Genomic DNA, 14,452 nt, shown 5'->3' with positions numbered 1-14,452 from the left:
AATGTGTACTAAATGTCTACATTTCACAAAATGGCGGTTAAAAACATCTGGACCAATGAAAAAACTTCACATCACACAATACAAGCCTGTGATGGATCAATAAAAGATTCTATTATAAGATATGCAATTGCTACTGTGAATGAATGTGGTAGTATATGATGCTGTTTCATAAATTAATCTGGTACTTTCTACATGTTTCCTTGTGATTTTTATTAATGTTAAAGTGTGGGGAAATTGTCCTATAGATTACACTAAATAATTGCCAAATTTACCAAACTTTTCAGCAGATGTCACTGACCCCAACTTGGTTCTGATTACAGTGTTTTTGTTATTTTTTTCATTGACATTTCTAGCCATCAGCAGAAAAGTACTGTCCATGGAAAAAATGCATTCAAGCTCTGAGCTCCAAAGGTCAATGGCTTGAGAGGTTCGGAAATTTGCCTTTATCCAGGGAAAATGACAGGTGTTGTAACATTACAAAATGACAGTATGCAATTACGAAAGATAATCATTCGTGCAACGTTAAGCAGCCACTGTTATTTATTTATGGATAATTATTATGATGCTTTTTGTTTTCATTCAAATTTGTGAAGCTTTTCAATTGTTTAGGTCTTTACTTTATCACAGTTGCAGAACTGAATTGGAAAGAAAAACAAGTTTTAAAATCTATAGTGAAACCTGTAAATTACTGGCATCTGCTGTCTTTTTTTGCAGGTGTCCTTATTTTCAAAATGGTCATTGTATGTACTGACAGCAACTGCAGGGGTGATTCAGACCCCGTTATTGGCAGGGATAGTGGATGCAGGGGTGATTCAAATCCCGATATCGGCAGGGACAGCGGATGCAGGGGTGATTCAAACCCCGATATTGGCAGGGATAGTGGATGCAGGATGATTCAAACCCCGTTATCGGCAGGGATAGTGGATGTAGGGGTGATTCAAACCACAATATTGGCATGGATAGTGGATGCAGGGGTGATTCAAACCACGATTCCGACAGGGACAGCGGTTGCAGGGGTGATTCAAACCCCGATAATGGCAGGGACAGCGGGTACAGAGGGGATTCAAACCCCGATACCGGCAGGGACAGCAGCTGCTGGGGTGATTCAAATCCCGATACTGGCAGGGACCGTGACTGCAGGGGTGATTCAAACCTCGATAATGGCAGGAACAGTGACTGCAGGGGTAATTCAAACCCCGATACAGGCAGGGACAGCGGGTGCAGAGCAGATTCAAACCCCGATACAGGCAGGTACAGTGGATGCAGAGCCGATTTAAACCCCGATACCAGCAGGGACAACGGCAGCAGGGGTGATTCAAACCCTGATACCAGCAGGGACAGCAGCTGCTGGGGTGATTCAAACCCCGATACCAGCAGGGACAATGGCTGCAGGGGTGATTCAAACCCCGATACCAGCAGGGACAACGGCTGCAGGGGTGATTCAAACCCCGATACCAGCAGGGACAACGGCTGCAGGGGTGATTCAAACCCCGATACCAGCAGGGACAGCAGCTGCTGGGGTGATTCAAACCCCGATACGGGCAGGACAAAAAGGAATCTAGTAACAGCACGGTCTTCAGACTTAGGTACAGTAAGTACTTTGAACATTTTAAAGTGTGATGTCAGGCTATGTCCCATGTTTTAAAGTATAGATGGGCTTGCCACATTGAAGGCTGTCCGTAGTTTGTAATTTGCGAGAGTCTGTGGTTTCAGAGTGCCTCTTGTATCTTTTATAATGTAAGTTATTTGGGACTGTCAATAAGTGTCTGTTTTTTAGCAGGTGTCCGTTTTTTGGGAGTGTCTGTTTATACATATTTCACTGTATTGAATTACACAGTTCAAATTAATGTTTTTATGGAAAATAAGCTACTCATAACGTGGCACACAAGCAAGTAATTTGAGTTTCAGTATGTGGTCCCAAATCTTTCCTGTATTGTACTGTGCTGAACTAGCTTACGTCAGCAAGACCTAGTCACACTATGAAAGAACTGGCTTATAATTTGTTGATTTATTTGGTTACAGGAGAAACAACAAGTGAAAGGGAAACATTGCAGAGGCCTGTGCCAGTTGGACAAGTGACAAGCACATGCTGCCAATCAACTCAGGTACAGGATAGTAAATGGATGATGGTACAGTACTTGGTTTACATTCTATTTACTGTTGATAAGAGGGCATGAACAAAATCATTATGTATAAACCAGGATTATAAATACTCCAGGCCCTTTGATATACCATTATTTCCATTACTCTGTGTATTTGAACACCTATGCTGCGTTTATATTAGATGGACAATTATTTAATGTAAATGTCATACAGTATATGCAAAGTAAAACTGAAACATGGGTCACGTTGATTGCCATAAATGCAATATTAAATGAAAACCAATCATTTAATATTTATATCTGCTACTCCTAGAGTGTGTCAGCTAGGTCGCTTTCAGGGCTTTCATGCCTCAGACTGCTCCCCACCAATTCACTGCATGTTTTTAGAGGAAACCTTGGTAACCCTTTTAGTGTAAATTCATCTTTTATGAACGGTCTTTCTTTGTACTACTTCCAATAATACATAGGGGCTAAATTGGGCAGCGTAGCGCCCGTTGTGTAGGTGCTACGCAGACTCCTAAGCTCCGAAAATGGCGTCCGAGATGCGCGAGCACTCCTCCGGCGTGACGTGCGCAGGATGCCATCTTGGTACAGGCGTTTGCACATGTGCATCTAACGATCGCTGGCAGCGTGTAAAGTAGGGAGGTTATGATGTTAATCAGTGTGCCACACTGATTTGAAGCAGCTGGCGCCATTTTCGAACTCCCCGCTCCAGCCAACGCACTGTCCTAAACTCGCACAGCTGAACAGGAGTTAAAGGGCACGAATGACCGCCGCCCCCACCCCAACACCAGCGCTATTTAAAGGGAGCATGCAGGAGTTACAGGTTAGTTGCTGGATTAGTTATTCTGGCTGCTGGTACAATTGTGGGTGTTTGTGGAAGTTTCCTATACTTGGAGAAAGTTGCAATATTCCATAGAGAGCGGTGTGGCTGGTTGTGCAGTATTGTTAGTGGCATTTAAAATAGAGTGCTGAACAAGGTTACTTGCAGACATGGGTGGCCTGCTGGGGCTTCCTCTGGGAATTGAACATGACTCGAAGCATGCAGAGAGGCCACACAGAGCAGGACAAGCTGTCAGAAGAAGAAGAAGGAGGAGGCGCAGAGCACTTAGCAGCAGGCCATATCCAATAAGGGGCTTCAGGGACCAATTCTCTTACCTCAACTTCAGCAACGACCAGTGCATCCGACAGCTACGGTTCATGAAAGAGGTCGTGACTGAGGTTTGCCAACTGCTGCAGCTACAACTGCAGCCTCAGAGCAGGGCAAGGACAGCATTGCCTATGGTTGTCAAGGTAATCGTGGTGCTTAATTTTTATGGCTCTGGCTCCAGTCAGGCTGTTGCTGGAGATATAAGCAACATCTCACAGTTTGCAGTGCACTGCTGTATAAGGGAGATCACGGAGGCTCTGTACGCACTGAGAAACAGATTCATCTCATTCTCTCTTGCCAGTTACAAGCAGCAGGAGCGAACAAGGGGGTTTTCTTGCATTGCAGGCTTCCCCATGGTGCAGGGTGCCATTGAATGCACTCATATTGCCATGCGTGTTCCACATCTCAACTCGGCCATATTCATGAACAGAAAGGGATTCCACTCCCTCAATGTGCAGCTGGTATGCGACCACAGGCAGTGCATTATGCAGATCAGTGCTCGCGATCCTGGCAGCAGCCATGACTCCTTCATTCTGCGGCAGTCCAACGTGCCACCTATATTTCAACCAGCACGGCATGGCTACTGGGCGACAAGGGTTATCCCCTCATGAAGTGGCTCATGACTCCGGTTCGGAACGTATGCACACGTGCACAGCAGGCATACGGTGAGAGCCACGCTGCCACACGGAACATCATCGAGCGCACCATAGGCGACCTCAAGCAATGCTTCCGCTGTCTGGACAGCTTTGGAGGTGCCCTGCAGTATTCAGTTGAGTGGGTATCAAGATTTGTCATCGTATGTGCATGCTGCACAACCTCGCCATTATGAAGGAACAGCCCTTGCCTCCACCTATAGGAATATAGGAACAGGAGTAGGCCATTCAGCCCCTCGAGCCTGATCCGCCATTTGATAAGATCATGGCTGATCTGTGATCTAACTCCATATACCTGCCTTTGGCCCATATCCCTTAATACCTTTGGTTGCCAAAAAGCTATCTATCTCAGATTTAAATTTAGCAATTGAGCTAGCATCAGTTGCCATTTGCGGAAGAGTGTTCCAAACTTCTACCATCCTTTGTGTGTAGAAATGTTTTCTAATCTTACTCCTGAAAGGTCTGGCTCTAATTTTTAGACTGTGCCCCCTACTTCTAGAATCCCCAACCAGCGGAAATAGTTTCCCTCTATCCACTCTATCTGTTCCCCTTAATATCTTATAAACTTAGATCAAATCACCCCTTAACCTTCGAAACTCTAGAGAATAAACCCCAATTTGTGTAATCTCTCCTTGTAACTTAACCCTTGAAGTCCGGTTTTCATTTTGGTAAACTTAGGCTGCACTCCCTCCAAGGCCAATATGTCCTTCCGAAGTGCCCAGAACTGCTCACAGTACTCCAGGTGCAGTCTAACCAGGGTTTTGTATAGCTGCAGCATAACTTCTGCCCCCTTGTACTCCAGTCCTCTAGATATAAAGGCCAGCATTCCATTAGCCTTATTGATTATTTTCTGCACCTGTTCATGACACTTCAATGATCTATGTACCTGAACCCCTAAGTCCCTTTGGACATCCACTGTTTTTAACTTTTTCAACATTTAGAAAGTACCCTGTTCTATCCTTTTTTGATCCAATTTTGATCACATTTGCCTACATTGAATTCCATTTGCCACAGTTTTGCCCATTCACCTAATCTATCAATATCCCTTTGTAATTTTATGTTTTCATCTACACTGCTTACAATGCCACCAATCTTTGTGTCATCGGCAGACTTAGATATGAGACTTTCTATGCTTTCATCTAAGTCATTAATAAACATTGTGAATAATTGAGGCCCCAAGACAGATCCCTGCGGGACTCCACTAGTCACATCCTGCCAATGTGAGTACCTACCCATTATCCCTACTCTCTGTCGCCTTTCGCTCAGCCAACTTCCGAACCAAGTCCGTGCTTTTCCCTCGATTCCATGGTCTCCTATCTTAGCTAACAGTCTCTTATGTGGGACTTTATCAAATGCCTTTTGGAAGTCCATATAAATAACATCCATTGACATTCCCTGTCCACTACTTTAGTCACCTCTTCAAAAAATTCAATCAGGTTTGTCAGGCACGACCTTTCACAAATCCATGCTGGCTCTCTCTGATTAACTGAAAATTCTCGAGGTGTTCAGTCACCCTATCCTTAATTATAGACTCCAGCATTTTCCCCACAACAGATCTTCGGCTAACTGGTCTATAATTCCCTGGTTTCCCTCTCTCTCCTTTCTTAAAAAGCGGAGTGACATGTGCAATTTTCCAATCTAGAGGGACAGTTCCTAATCTAGAGAACTTTGAAAGATTATAGTTAGGGCATCTGCAATGTGCTCACCTACTTCCTGTAAAACCCTGGGATGGAAACCATCTGGTCCTGGGGATTTGTCACTCTTTAGTGCTATTATTTTCTTCATTACTGTTGTTTTACTTATGTTAATTTTATCAAGTCCCTGTCCCTGATTCAATATTAGTTTTCTTGGGATTTCCAGCATGCTATAAATACTGATGCAAAGTAATTATTCAACATGTCCGCCATTTCCCCATTGTCAATGACAGTATCCCCACTTTCAGTATTTAAGGGGCCGACATTGCTCCTGACCACCATCTTTTTCCTAATATAACTATAAAAGTTCTGTGTATTGGTTTTGATATCCCTTGTAAGTTTCTTTTCATACTCTCTTTTTGTAGCCCTTACTATCTGTTTTGTGACCCTTTGTTGATCTTTTTATCTTTCCCATTTGCCAGGATCTGTGCCATTTTTTGACTTTTTGTATGCCCTTTCCTTATGCCTTATACTGCCCCTTACCTCTTTAGTTATCCATGGCTGTTTTTTTTGGCAAGTAGAGTTCTTGCCCCTCAGGGGTATAAACCAAAAGAACCGGCGAAAACCTGAGGCGGAGGAGGAACTGCAACAGATGGTGGAGGAAGAGGCAAGGAGGCAACAAGGTAGACAGGCCCTGTCTACCAGGGCTCTGCGTGATCAGCTGATTAATGAGCGATACCAGTAACCTCAACGACATTTCCCCATTCACCAACAGTCCCGCACTCCTTACCTTTCCGCTCCCACCTGACCATCAAATCATTCTCCTTATGATTACACATTGCTTCCTCCCTCAGCTCATCGCAGAAATGAAAACAACACCAAATGCAAATTCAAATCCAAATTTATAAATTAACACAAGTAATAATTCAAAGTATTCAAAATAAAAAGTAAAGTGATATACGATGAAACAACTTGAGAGGACAACACCTTCCATTTATATTGTGCCTTTAATGTAGTAAATGTCCCATAACACTTAAGAGAGGAAGAAGACATTTTTTAAATAATAATCTGAGCAAAACTACAGGAGATCAACTGCATTATGCAACAATAACAACTTGCATTTATATAGTGCCTTTAACATAGTAAAACGTCCCAAGGCACATCACAGGAGCATTATCCAACAAAATTTGATGCTGAGCCACTTAAGGAAATATTAGGACAGATGACCATAAGCTTGGTCAAAGAGTTAGATTTTAAGGAGTGTCCTAAAGGAGGAGAAAGAGGTAGTGAGGCAGAGAGGTTTAGGGATGAAATTCCAGAGCTTAGGGCCAAAGCAGCTGAAGGCACAGCCACCAATGGTGGAGCAATGAAAACCGGGGATGCGCAAGAGGCCAGAATTGGAGGAGCGCAGAGATCTCGGAGGGTTGTAGGGCTGAACGAGGTTACGGAGATAGGGAGGGGCGAGGCCATGAAAGGATATGAAAACAGGGATGAGGATTTTTAAATCGAGGCGTTGCCAGACTGGGAGCCAATGTAGCGAACACAGAGGTGATGAGTGAACGAGACTTGGTGTGAGTTAGGATATGCGCAGCAGAGTTTTGGGTGAGCTCACGTTTACAATACATTGTATACTACATGATACAACATTCTTGTCATTATAAAATGGCATATCCTCCAATTTTCTGTGAGCAACACAAAAAATCCATTAGTGTACTATAAAACTCTTTATTAAACATTTAAAACATTTTCTGAATATTTTCTCACCAAAACTTCCCAAAGGGCCTCAGTCTCAAAAAGAATGGTACATCCAGTATCAGTACTGTAAGTTCCTTAAAACAGCCTTAGTTTACGGTCTCAAAGCACTTTCTGTAACTTGTGAGCAGATCGTGTAGAAATTGAATTGGCTCATCTTTCATGGATTGCAATGGGCTTTTTTAGCCTCGAAGGAGGCTCCCATCCTGAAAACTTGGTTAGTATGATGGCTATAACCACATTTAATGGAATACACAGTGCCATGGTGGATTGTCTTTTGCTGGAACAGCTGTTGCTGAGCATTTTCAAATGGGAAACTTACTAAATTTATGGATTGCAGTGTGCAGTAGTGGTTGTGCCAGAATAAGTGGATAAAAAGATGTTATCTAATCTACCCTTGCAAAATCTGCGAGCAATAATACTAAAAAGGCTAAATGTCAAAACAGCTTGGTGAAGGTGATGACCCCACGTATAAGGGAAGTAGCTGAAGTGAAGAAGACATGAATTGACATTATGACAGATGTCAAGAGGAAGGCAGTCAGGCTTAGGGTTTCTTCATTGTTAATGATGAGGATTCCCCACTTCTACTACTGATGTCATTTAAATATAGGGTGTGCAGTTGCCAAAGTCTGAAAAGACATATTTGTCGAAAAGAATGCAGTTGCTATTATTACTGCAACTTCTGGAGACTGAGCTTGCTCTTTTAGGACACACAAAGTTAGGCTATCTTCCAGAGTATTAACAGGGTGAGAAAACTGATACCATCTCAGGAAGTAATGATACTTATGTACTTAAAAGCTTAACCTGTCTCTTTAAATTATGCTTGTATTTATCTCATTCTTCTCCATCTTTCAAGTTTATATTTGTAGTCTATACATGACCAGACAATGGTTTGGTTTCTTGTAAAAAAAATATCAATGTATATGTTTGTGGCATAAGTTTTGAGACTTGGCATAAAAGCATTCTACCTCCCACACTGATAACTGTACGTATAATATTTTTTTTGCCTATCAACTTTTGATACTCAGATTAAAAAAAAACATGGTCAGTGAACTGTGTTGAATGTGGCTTAGCACATGTGAAGTAAACCTGTTGGATATAATGGTCATTTTGCAATGTGTAAGCTTCAGAAACTTGTTCTCACTCTTCCAGATAATGGGCCAGATTTTGCTGAGAAAATAACGGCGTCTGAACAATGCACATTGTTATTAATGCGCAAATTGGCCAGCAATTTGTAGCAAGGAAGAGATACCCTGTGAATTGCAAATCGGCATTGCGAAAACGGCATCTCGCAATTAACTCCCCGTGATTTTTAATGAAGCTGCTGCATTTGCGCATTAATTGCCCATTAAAGTCACCACGGAAAGTTACATCTAGTGATTAATAATGACGTGATAATTGTTAATGACTGCCAATCAACCTCTCTTGCCCAGAAAGTAAACAATTATAATTTTGGAGTCTCATTCTTTCTGGTTGTGAATTGTTTTAGGAGATTTTAAAAATGTCAAATTTTAAATTTTTACATTTTTTTTCTTACTTTTTCTTTCTGTCTCTTTTTTTCTTTCTCTCTCAATCCAACCTTTCATTTCCTCTCTTTATTCCCCATTCTGTACCTGATTTGACACTGAATTCACCCACTCTAATTCACCCTCCTTCTTAGTCCGTCCTCTGTTTATTTCTCAATCCTTTAATCTCATTGGTTAAGGAGATAGACCGTTTGTCCCTTTGCCCTGTTTCCCTCGCTGTGCCGTTACCAGCTCGCACTTCCAGCAAAAAATTGTGGACAAAAGATTTTATAACTTTAACGTGCACGAACAAGTCTGAATAACTGGGCACATCGCGAGATGCTCTGCTCCAGTAAAATCTGGCCCAATGTGTTTTTTACATATTATTCCTTCTAAATTCAAATGAGCAAATATTAATATATGTTTAGCAAGTCCGTGGCTGCATCTTATTTAAGCTTTAGAAACAAAGGAACAACCTTTTCTCCAGCACTAATCAAACCTGTTCCCTGTGAACATTTTAAAATTTGACAGATGGTCTAGTAATGAGCAAAGATTAATAAAGATTCATGTCATCTTTTGTATTCAGGAACCCTTCAAGTGAACTTGACTCGAGAAGAGACAGAAGGTGCAAGTATCAGTAGCCTAATCGCAGCTTGATGTGGCAGTATATGGCTGTTGATATGCAATGAGGGCCTGACCTGGCCTCTCCAGCCCCACAGCTGCTGACACCTTTTTCCCCAGATCCCCCATGGAGATGTGGAATTGCATAAAAAAGTGAAATGCTTAATAATATACGTTTGGAAAATCTAGGACCAGTAAAAACAATTATTTGATCCCATCAGTAAGTTTCTCTTGTTATTAACAGGGCTACTCTGAAACAGTTTTTTAGGCTGTCGGAGCAGTTAAAGATCAAAGGCAGCACAGTATATTGACCATGTAAATGTCCTATTTTAATAGCTATTTATCTTGGTCTAGGCCAGGAGTGTCAAATTTATTTTATTTGGTGGGCCTGATCCGTCATCCTGGCACTTGGTGTGGGCCACATTCAGCAAAGGTTATTTGGACACACTGCGGTAGAAATCTGTATGTATTTTGCCCATTTTACTGTCGTAAATGAGGCGCAATGTATACCAATTTCTTGGTGCGAGGTCCTGCGTTGACTTAGGCCGATGGCATGGCTACCGCCATATTGATCTTCACTTTTTAGGTATCCCTGGTGTCTGATATCAGCGTTGGATCAATTTAAATGTGCAAAGAAGGTCCTGCGCTTGTTTCAGGTCCCTTCTTTGCTAGATGCGTGAGAAACCAGGTGGAGCATGCACCGTGCACGCACTGACTAGTTTTTCCAGTTCTACAGCTGCCTTACAGCTGTCGGCCCATGCTCTGTCCTCCTGCATTTTCCTCCGCCCCACCTCCCAGGACTTACTGGCAATGTAGCAGGCCCAAATGTGATCCCTAATGTCAGGCGAGGTGCCTCTGGAGGTGCAATGGGTGCAGGCAGCTCGTCTCTATCATTAAAATGAGGCCTGAGGCCTAATTTCAGATGAGCCTCTGGCCCCGGCTTCTGGTAAATGCTTGAGTTTCCACCCCACTATTTCTGTAGGTTTTAGCATGCATTACATAGAATTTACAGCACAGAAACAGGCCATTCGGCCCAACTGGTCTTTGCCGGTGTTTATGTTCCACCTGAGCCTCATGTACTTATCTAGCTTCTCCTTAATTGTATCTATGCTAGTCACCTCAACTACTCCATTTGGTTACAAATTCTACATTCTAACCGCTCTCTGGGTAAAGAAGCTTCTTCTGAATTCCTTATTGTATTTATTAGTGATTACTGTATACTTATGACCTAGTTTTAGACTTCCCCACAAGTGGAAACATCTCTACGTCTACCCTATCAAACCCCTTCATAATTTTAAAGACCTCTATTAGGTCAATCCTCAGCCTTTTCTAGGGAAAGGAACCCCAACATGTTTAGTCCTTTCTGATAGTTATAACCTCTCAGTTCTGATATCACCATTGTAAATGCAGTTCTTCAGAATTCTCCCTTAGAAAATGGTTTCGATGACACAACTATTTCATGGGCAATCACATAGCCTATCTTAACAGCAGCATCATTTACATGACGAGCATTAACAAACATTGATTGCTGCTTTTTAAATGATGGTACCAATTTAGAAAATTTATCTTTAAGTAACTTTCCTATGTATTTATCTTATTTCTCACCATGGTTTGCTTCATTGTGTAGAATCATAGAATGGTTAGGGCATGGAAGGAGGCCAATCGGCCTGTCGAGTCCATGCCGGCTCTCTGCAAGACCAATCCAGTTAGTCCCACTCCCCCGCCCTTTCCCTGTAGCCCTGCAAATTTTTTCCCTTCAAGTACTTATCCAATTCCCTTCTGAAAGCCATGATTGAATCTGTCTCCACCACCCCCTCATGCAGCGCATTCCAGATCATAACCACTCACTGTGTAAAAAAGTTTTCCCTCATGTCACCTTTGGTTCTTTTGCCAATCACCTTAAATTTATGTCCTCTGGTTCTAGACCCATCATGATTTTGAATACCTCTATCAAATCTCCTCTCAACTTTTTTTGCTCTAAGGAGAACAACCCCAGCTTCTCCAGTCTTTCCATGTAACTGAAGTCCTTCATCCCTGGAACCATTCTAGTAAACCTCTTCTGCACCGTCTCTAAGGCCTTCACATCTTTCCTAAAGTTCGGTGACCAGAACTGAACACAATACTCCAGTTGTGGCCGAACCAGTGTTTTATAAAGGTTCATCATGACTTCCTTGCTCTTTGAGTGTTGTATTCTTTTACCACAAGGTTCATCATGACTTCCTTGCTCTTTGAGCGTTGTATTCTTTTACCACAGCTACCTGTTGTTTACAAATCAAACATGTGGGCTTTTCATTCATGTCCACAAAGAAATACAAAATTAATTTCATAATTCATGTGAATGTTCTGCTAATTTACCTGATTGACACTGCATGTGTTGTAGGATAGAAACGGCACAATTTAAGAGGGGGAGTACAATAGTGGCAGCAAAGACTATTGATAGAGCTTAAAAAAACAATTATTTTTGCTCTTGAAAAAAGCTAGATTTTCTTTTGTAACAAAGACAATGAAGCTGGTAGTATTTGTTTTTCTCAAGTGAATTGGTAGCATGGGTTCGGTTGAAGCAAAATAACTACTTTATTTTTAAATTAAAAATCATTGAATTGTTAGATTTATCATCACCGGACTGAACTGTTCTGTGGGCCAGACGTTTGACGCTCCTGGTCTAGGCTTTATTATAATCAACATAGAAGTTCAAACCTCAGTGATATGAAGCTCAAACAGAACTTTATTAAGTCCTTATAAATTTCTATCAGCAGCAACAACAACTACGACTACTTGCATTTATAAAGCGTCTTTAACAAAGGAAAACATCCCAAGGTGCTTTAGAGAAGCATAATCAGACAAAAATTGACACCGAACCAAAGAAGGAGATATTAGGAGTGGTGACTAAAAGCTTGGTCAAAGAGGTAGGTTTTAATGAGGGTCTTAAAGGAGGAGGGAGAGGTGGAAGGTTTTTTTTAATAAATATATATCATTGTTGTCTACATTGTCCAAGCAATTGGCCACAGCTGTCCACCAATACTTCTGTACAGCAACCAGTAGGCATACAATCCAAAATGGAATCTATTTTCTTCTTTGCATTCACTTGGGTGATGAAGTGAGAATCATTTGTAACTTGTTGTCCAATTAATTGTAATGCAATGCCTGAGGTTCAGACCCTGGTCTCCTAGTCCATAATAAAAGACATTACAGTGATTTTGTTCCTCCCTCCCCAGATGCCTGTCTTGATTATTTCTTCAAGATGAGCTCATGAAAAATGTAATTGTTGCACAAAAGCAATTTGTGGATCAGTTAAAAATTCCCAATTATAGAACATGATTTGATTTTCACCATCAACACATATACTGTTTAAATCATCAAACTCCAATTAAAAATCCATCATCAATTCAATTTAAACTTCTCTTTGTAAGTAGAAAATGCCTCCTCGTCTGATGACTTAGTGGGTAAATCTGAGTTTGCTGTGCTGCTGAGCATACAAACCAGAAAGATTCAGTTTCATTCCCAGGATTATGCTCATCTGTGATGTACCATGAAAAGAAGACATAGGAACAGGAGTAAGCAATTCAGGTCCTCGAACCTGTTCAATTAGATCATGGCTGATCTGTACCTTAACTCCATTTACCCGCCTTTGTTCCATATCCCTTGATACCGTTACCTAACAAGAATCTTTCGATCTCAGTCTTGAAAATTTCACTTGACCCAGCATCCACAGCTTTTTGGGGGAGCGAGTTCCATATTTTCACTGCTTTTTTTTCAGAAGCAGTAATTTTTGATTTCACTCTTAAATGGCCGAGCTCTAATTTTAAGATTATGCCCCTTTGTTCTGGATTCCCTCACCAAAGGAAATAGTTTCTCCATATCTACCCTATTGAATCCCTTTATCATATCAAAGACCTCGATTAGATTACCCCTCCACCTTCTAAACTCAAGGGTATACAAGCCAAGTTTATGCAACCTGTCCTCATAGTTTAACCCTTTAAGCCCCAGTGTCATTTGGGTGAATCCGTGCTGTACCCCTTCCAAGGCCAGTATATCTTTCCTGAGGTTTGGTGCCCAAAACTCATTGGAGTACTCCAGATGAGGTCTGACCAAGATTCTGTACATGTGAAGCTTCCTCAATTTTGAATTCCAAACCCCTTTAAAGGCCAACATTCCTTTACCTTTTTTGATGACTTTTTGTACCTGTGCACTAGGTTTTAGTGATTTGTATACATGGACACCCAAATCCCTTTGCTCTTCCATTGCTCCTAGTCTCACACCATTAAGAAAATATTCTGATTTGTCTTTCTCAGATCCAAAGTGGATGATCTCACACTTCCCCACACTGAACTCCATCTGCCATAGTTTTGCCCACTTTCTTAGTCTGTCCTTGTCTTATGTCACTTTGCAACTTCCTGCTCCCATCTTTACTGTGCCTCCTAACTTAGTGTCATCTGCAAACTTGGATATACAAGTCATCCAAATCATTGATATATATGGTGAAAAGCTGAAGCCCTAGCACAGATTCCTGGGGAACACCACTTGTTACATCCAGCCAATCAGAAAATTATCCCTGCTCTCTGCCTTCTATCTCCCAAAGGAAGGGATCAATCAATTACAGACACATGCCACAAGTTTACCTCCCAATTCCGTGCGCTATCATTTTTGTTAATAATCTCTTGAGATTATCAAATGGTTCTGGACAAAGTTGGAGCTTCAGAAAATATGAAAAAGTTACAGCCAACATTGTTCCTAAGTACTGATGATACAGCATCAAATTATGTAACCATTTTCTATAGTTAACATGGTGGAGACATTTTCAATAAAATGTTTTATGTGTTGCAGAAGAGAACCCATATTTATTGTCTTCTGTTAACTAGATATTTCAGATTTTATTTAGAAACCTTTTGAATATTTTTCCCTTCCCCAAATGGCCCGTAGCTGAAAACCTCAACTTCCTCAGTAAAGCTTTTCAGCCTGTCTTTTCACCAAGTCAATAAATAATGGCAGAAACATTTAGCAGTTCACACACTTGTGGTGCAGAATAGATGGAAGA

General features: G+C 41.4%; 1 protein-coding gene across 2 annotated transcripts in view; it reads left to right on the top strand.

Annotated features, from left to right (window-relative positions):
- Positions 1-14,452, top strand: part of umad1 (UBAP1-MVB12-associated (UMA) domain containing 1) — a 182,846-nt gene that overhangs the window by 143,810 nt on the left and 24,584 nt on the right. Inside the window, exons 2-3 of one of the 2 annotated variants that reach the window (XM_068004098.1) lie at positions 354-463; positions 2,023-2,105. In XM_068004098.1, the coding sequence (XP_067860199.1) occupies positions 457-463; positions 2,023-2,105 (90 nt within the window). In that variant the 5' untranslated portion in view covers positions 354-456. The remainder of the gene's footprint in view (positions 1-353; positions 464-2,022; positions 2,106-14,452) is intronic. The other variant, XM_068004088.1, reaches the window with a different exon arrangement.

The sequence above is a fragment of the Heptranchias perlo genome, chromosome 2 (genome assembly GCF_035084215.1).
Source record: "Heptranchias perlo isolate sHepPer1 chromosome 2, sHepPer1.hap1, whole genome shotgun sequence".
Lineage (NCBI taxonomy): Eukaryota > Metazoa > Chordata > Chondrichthyes > Hexanchiformes > Hexanchidae > Heptranchias > Heptranchias perlo.
Note: the sequence above shows the minus strand (reverse complement) of the source record. Positions and strands in the feature narration are given on the sequence as shown.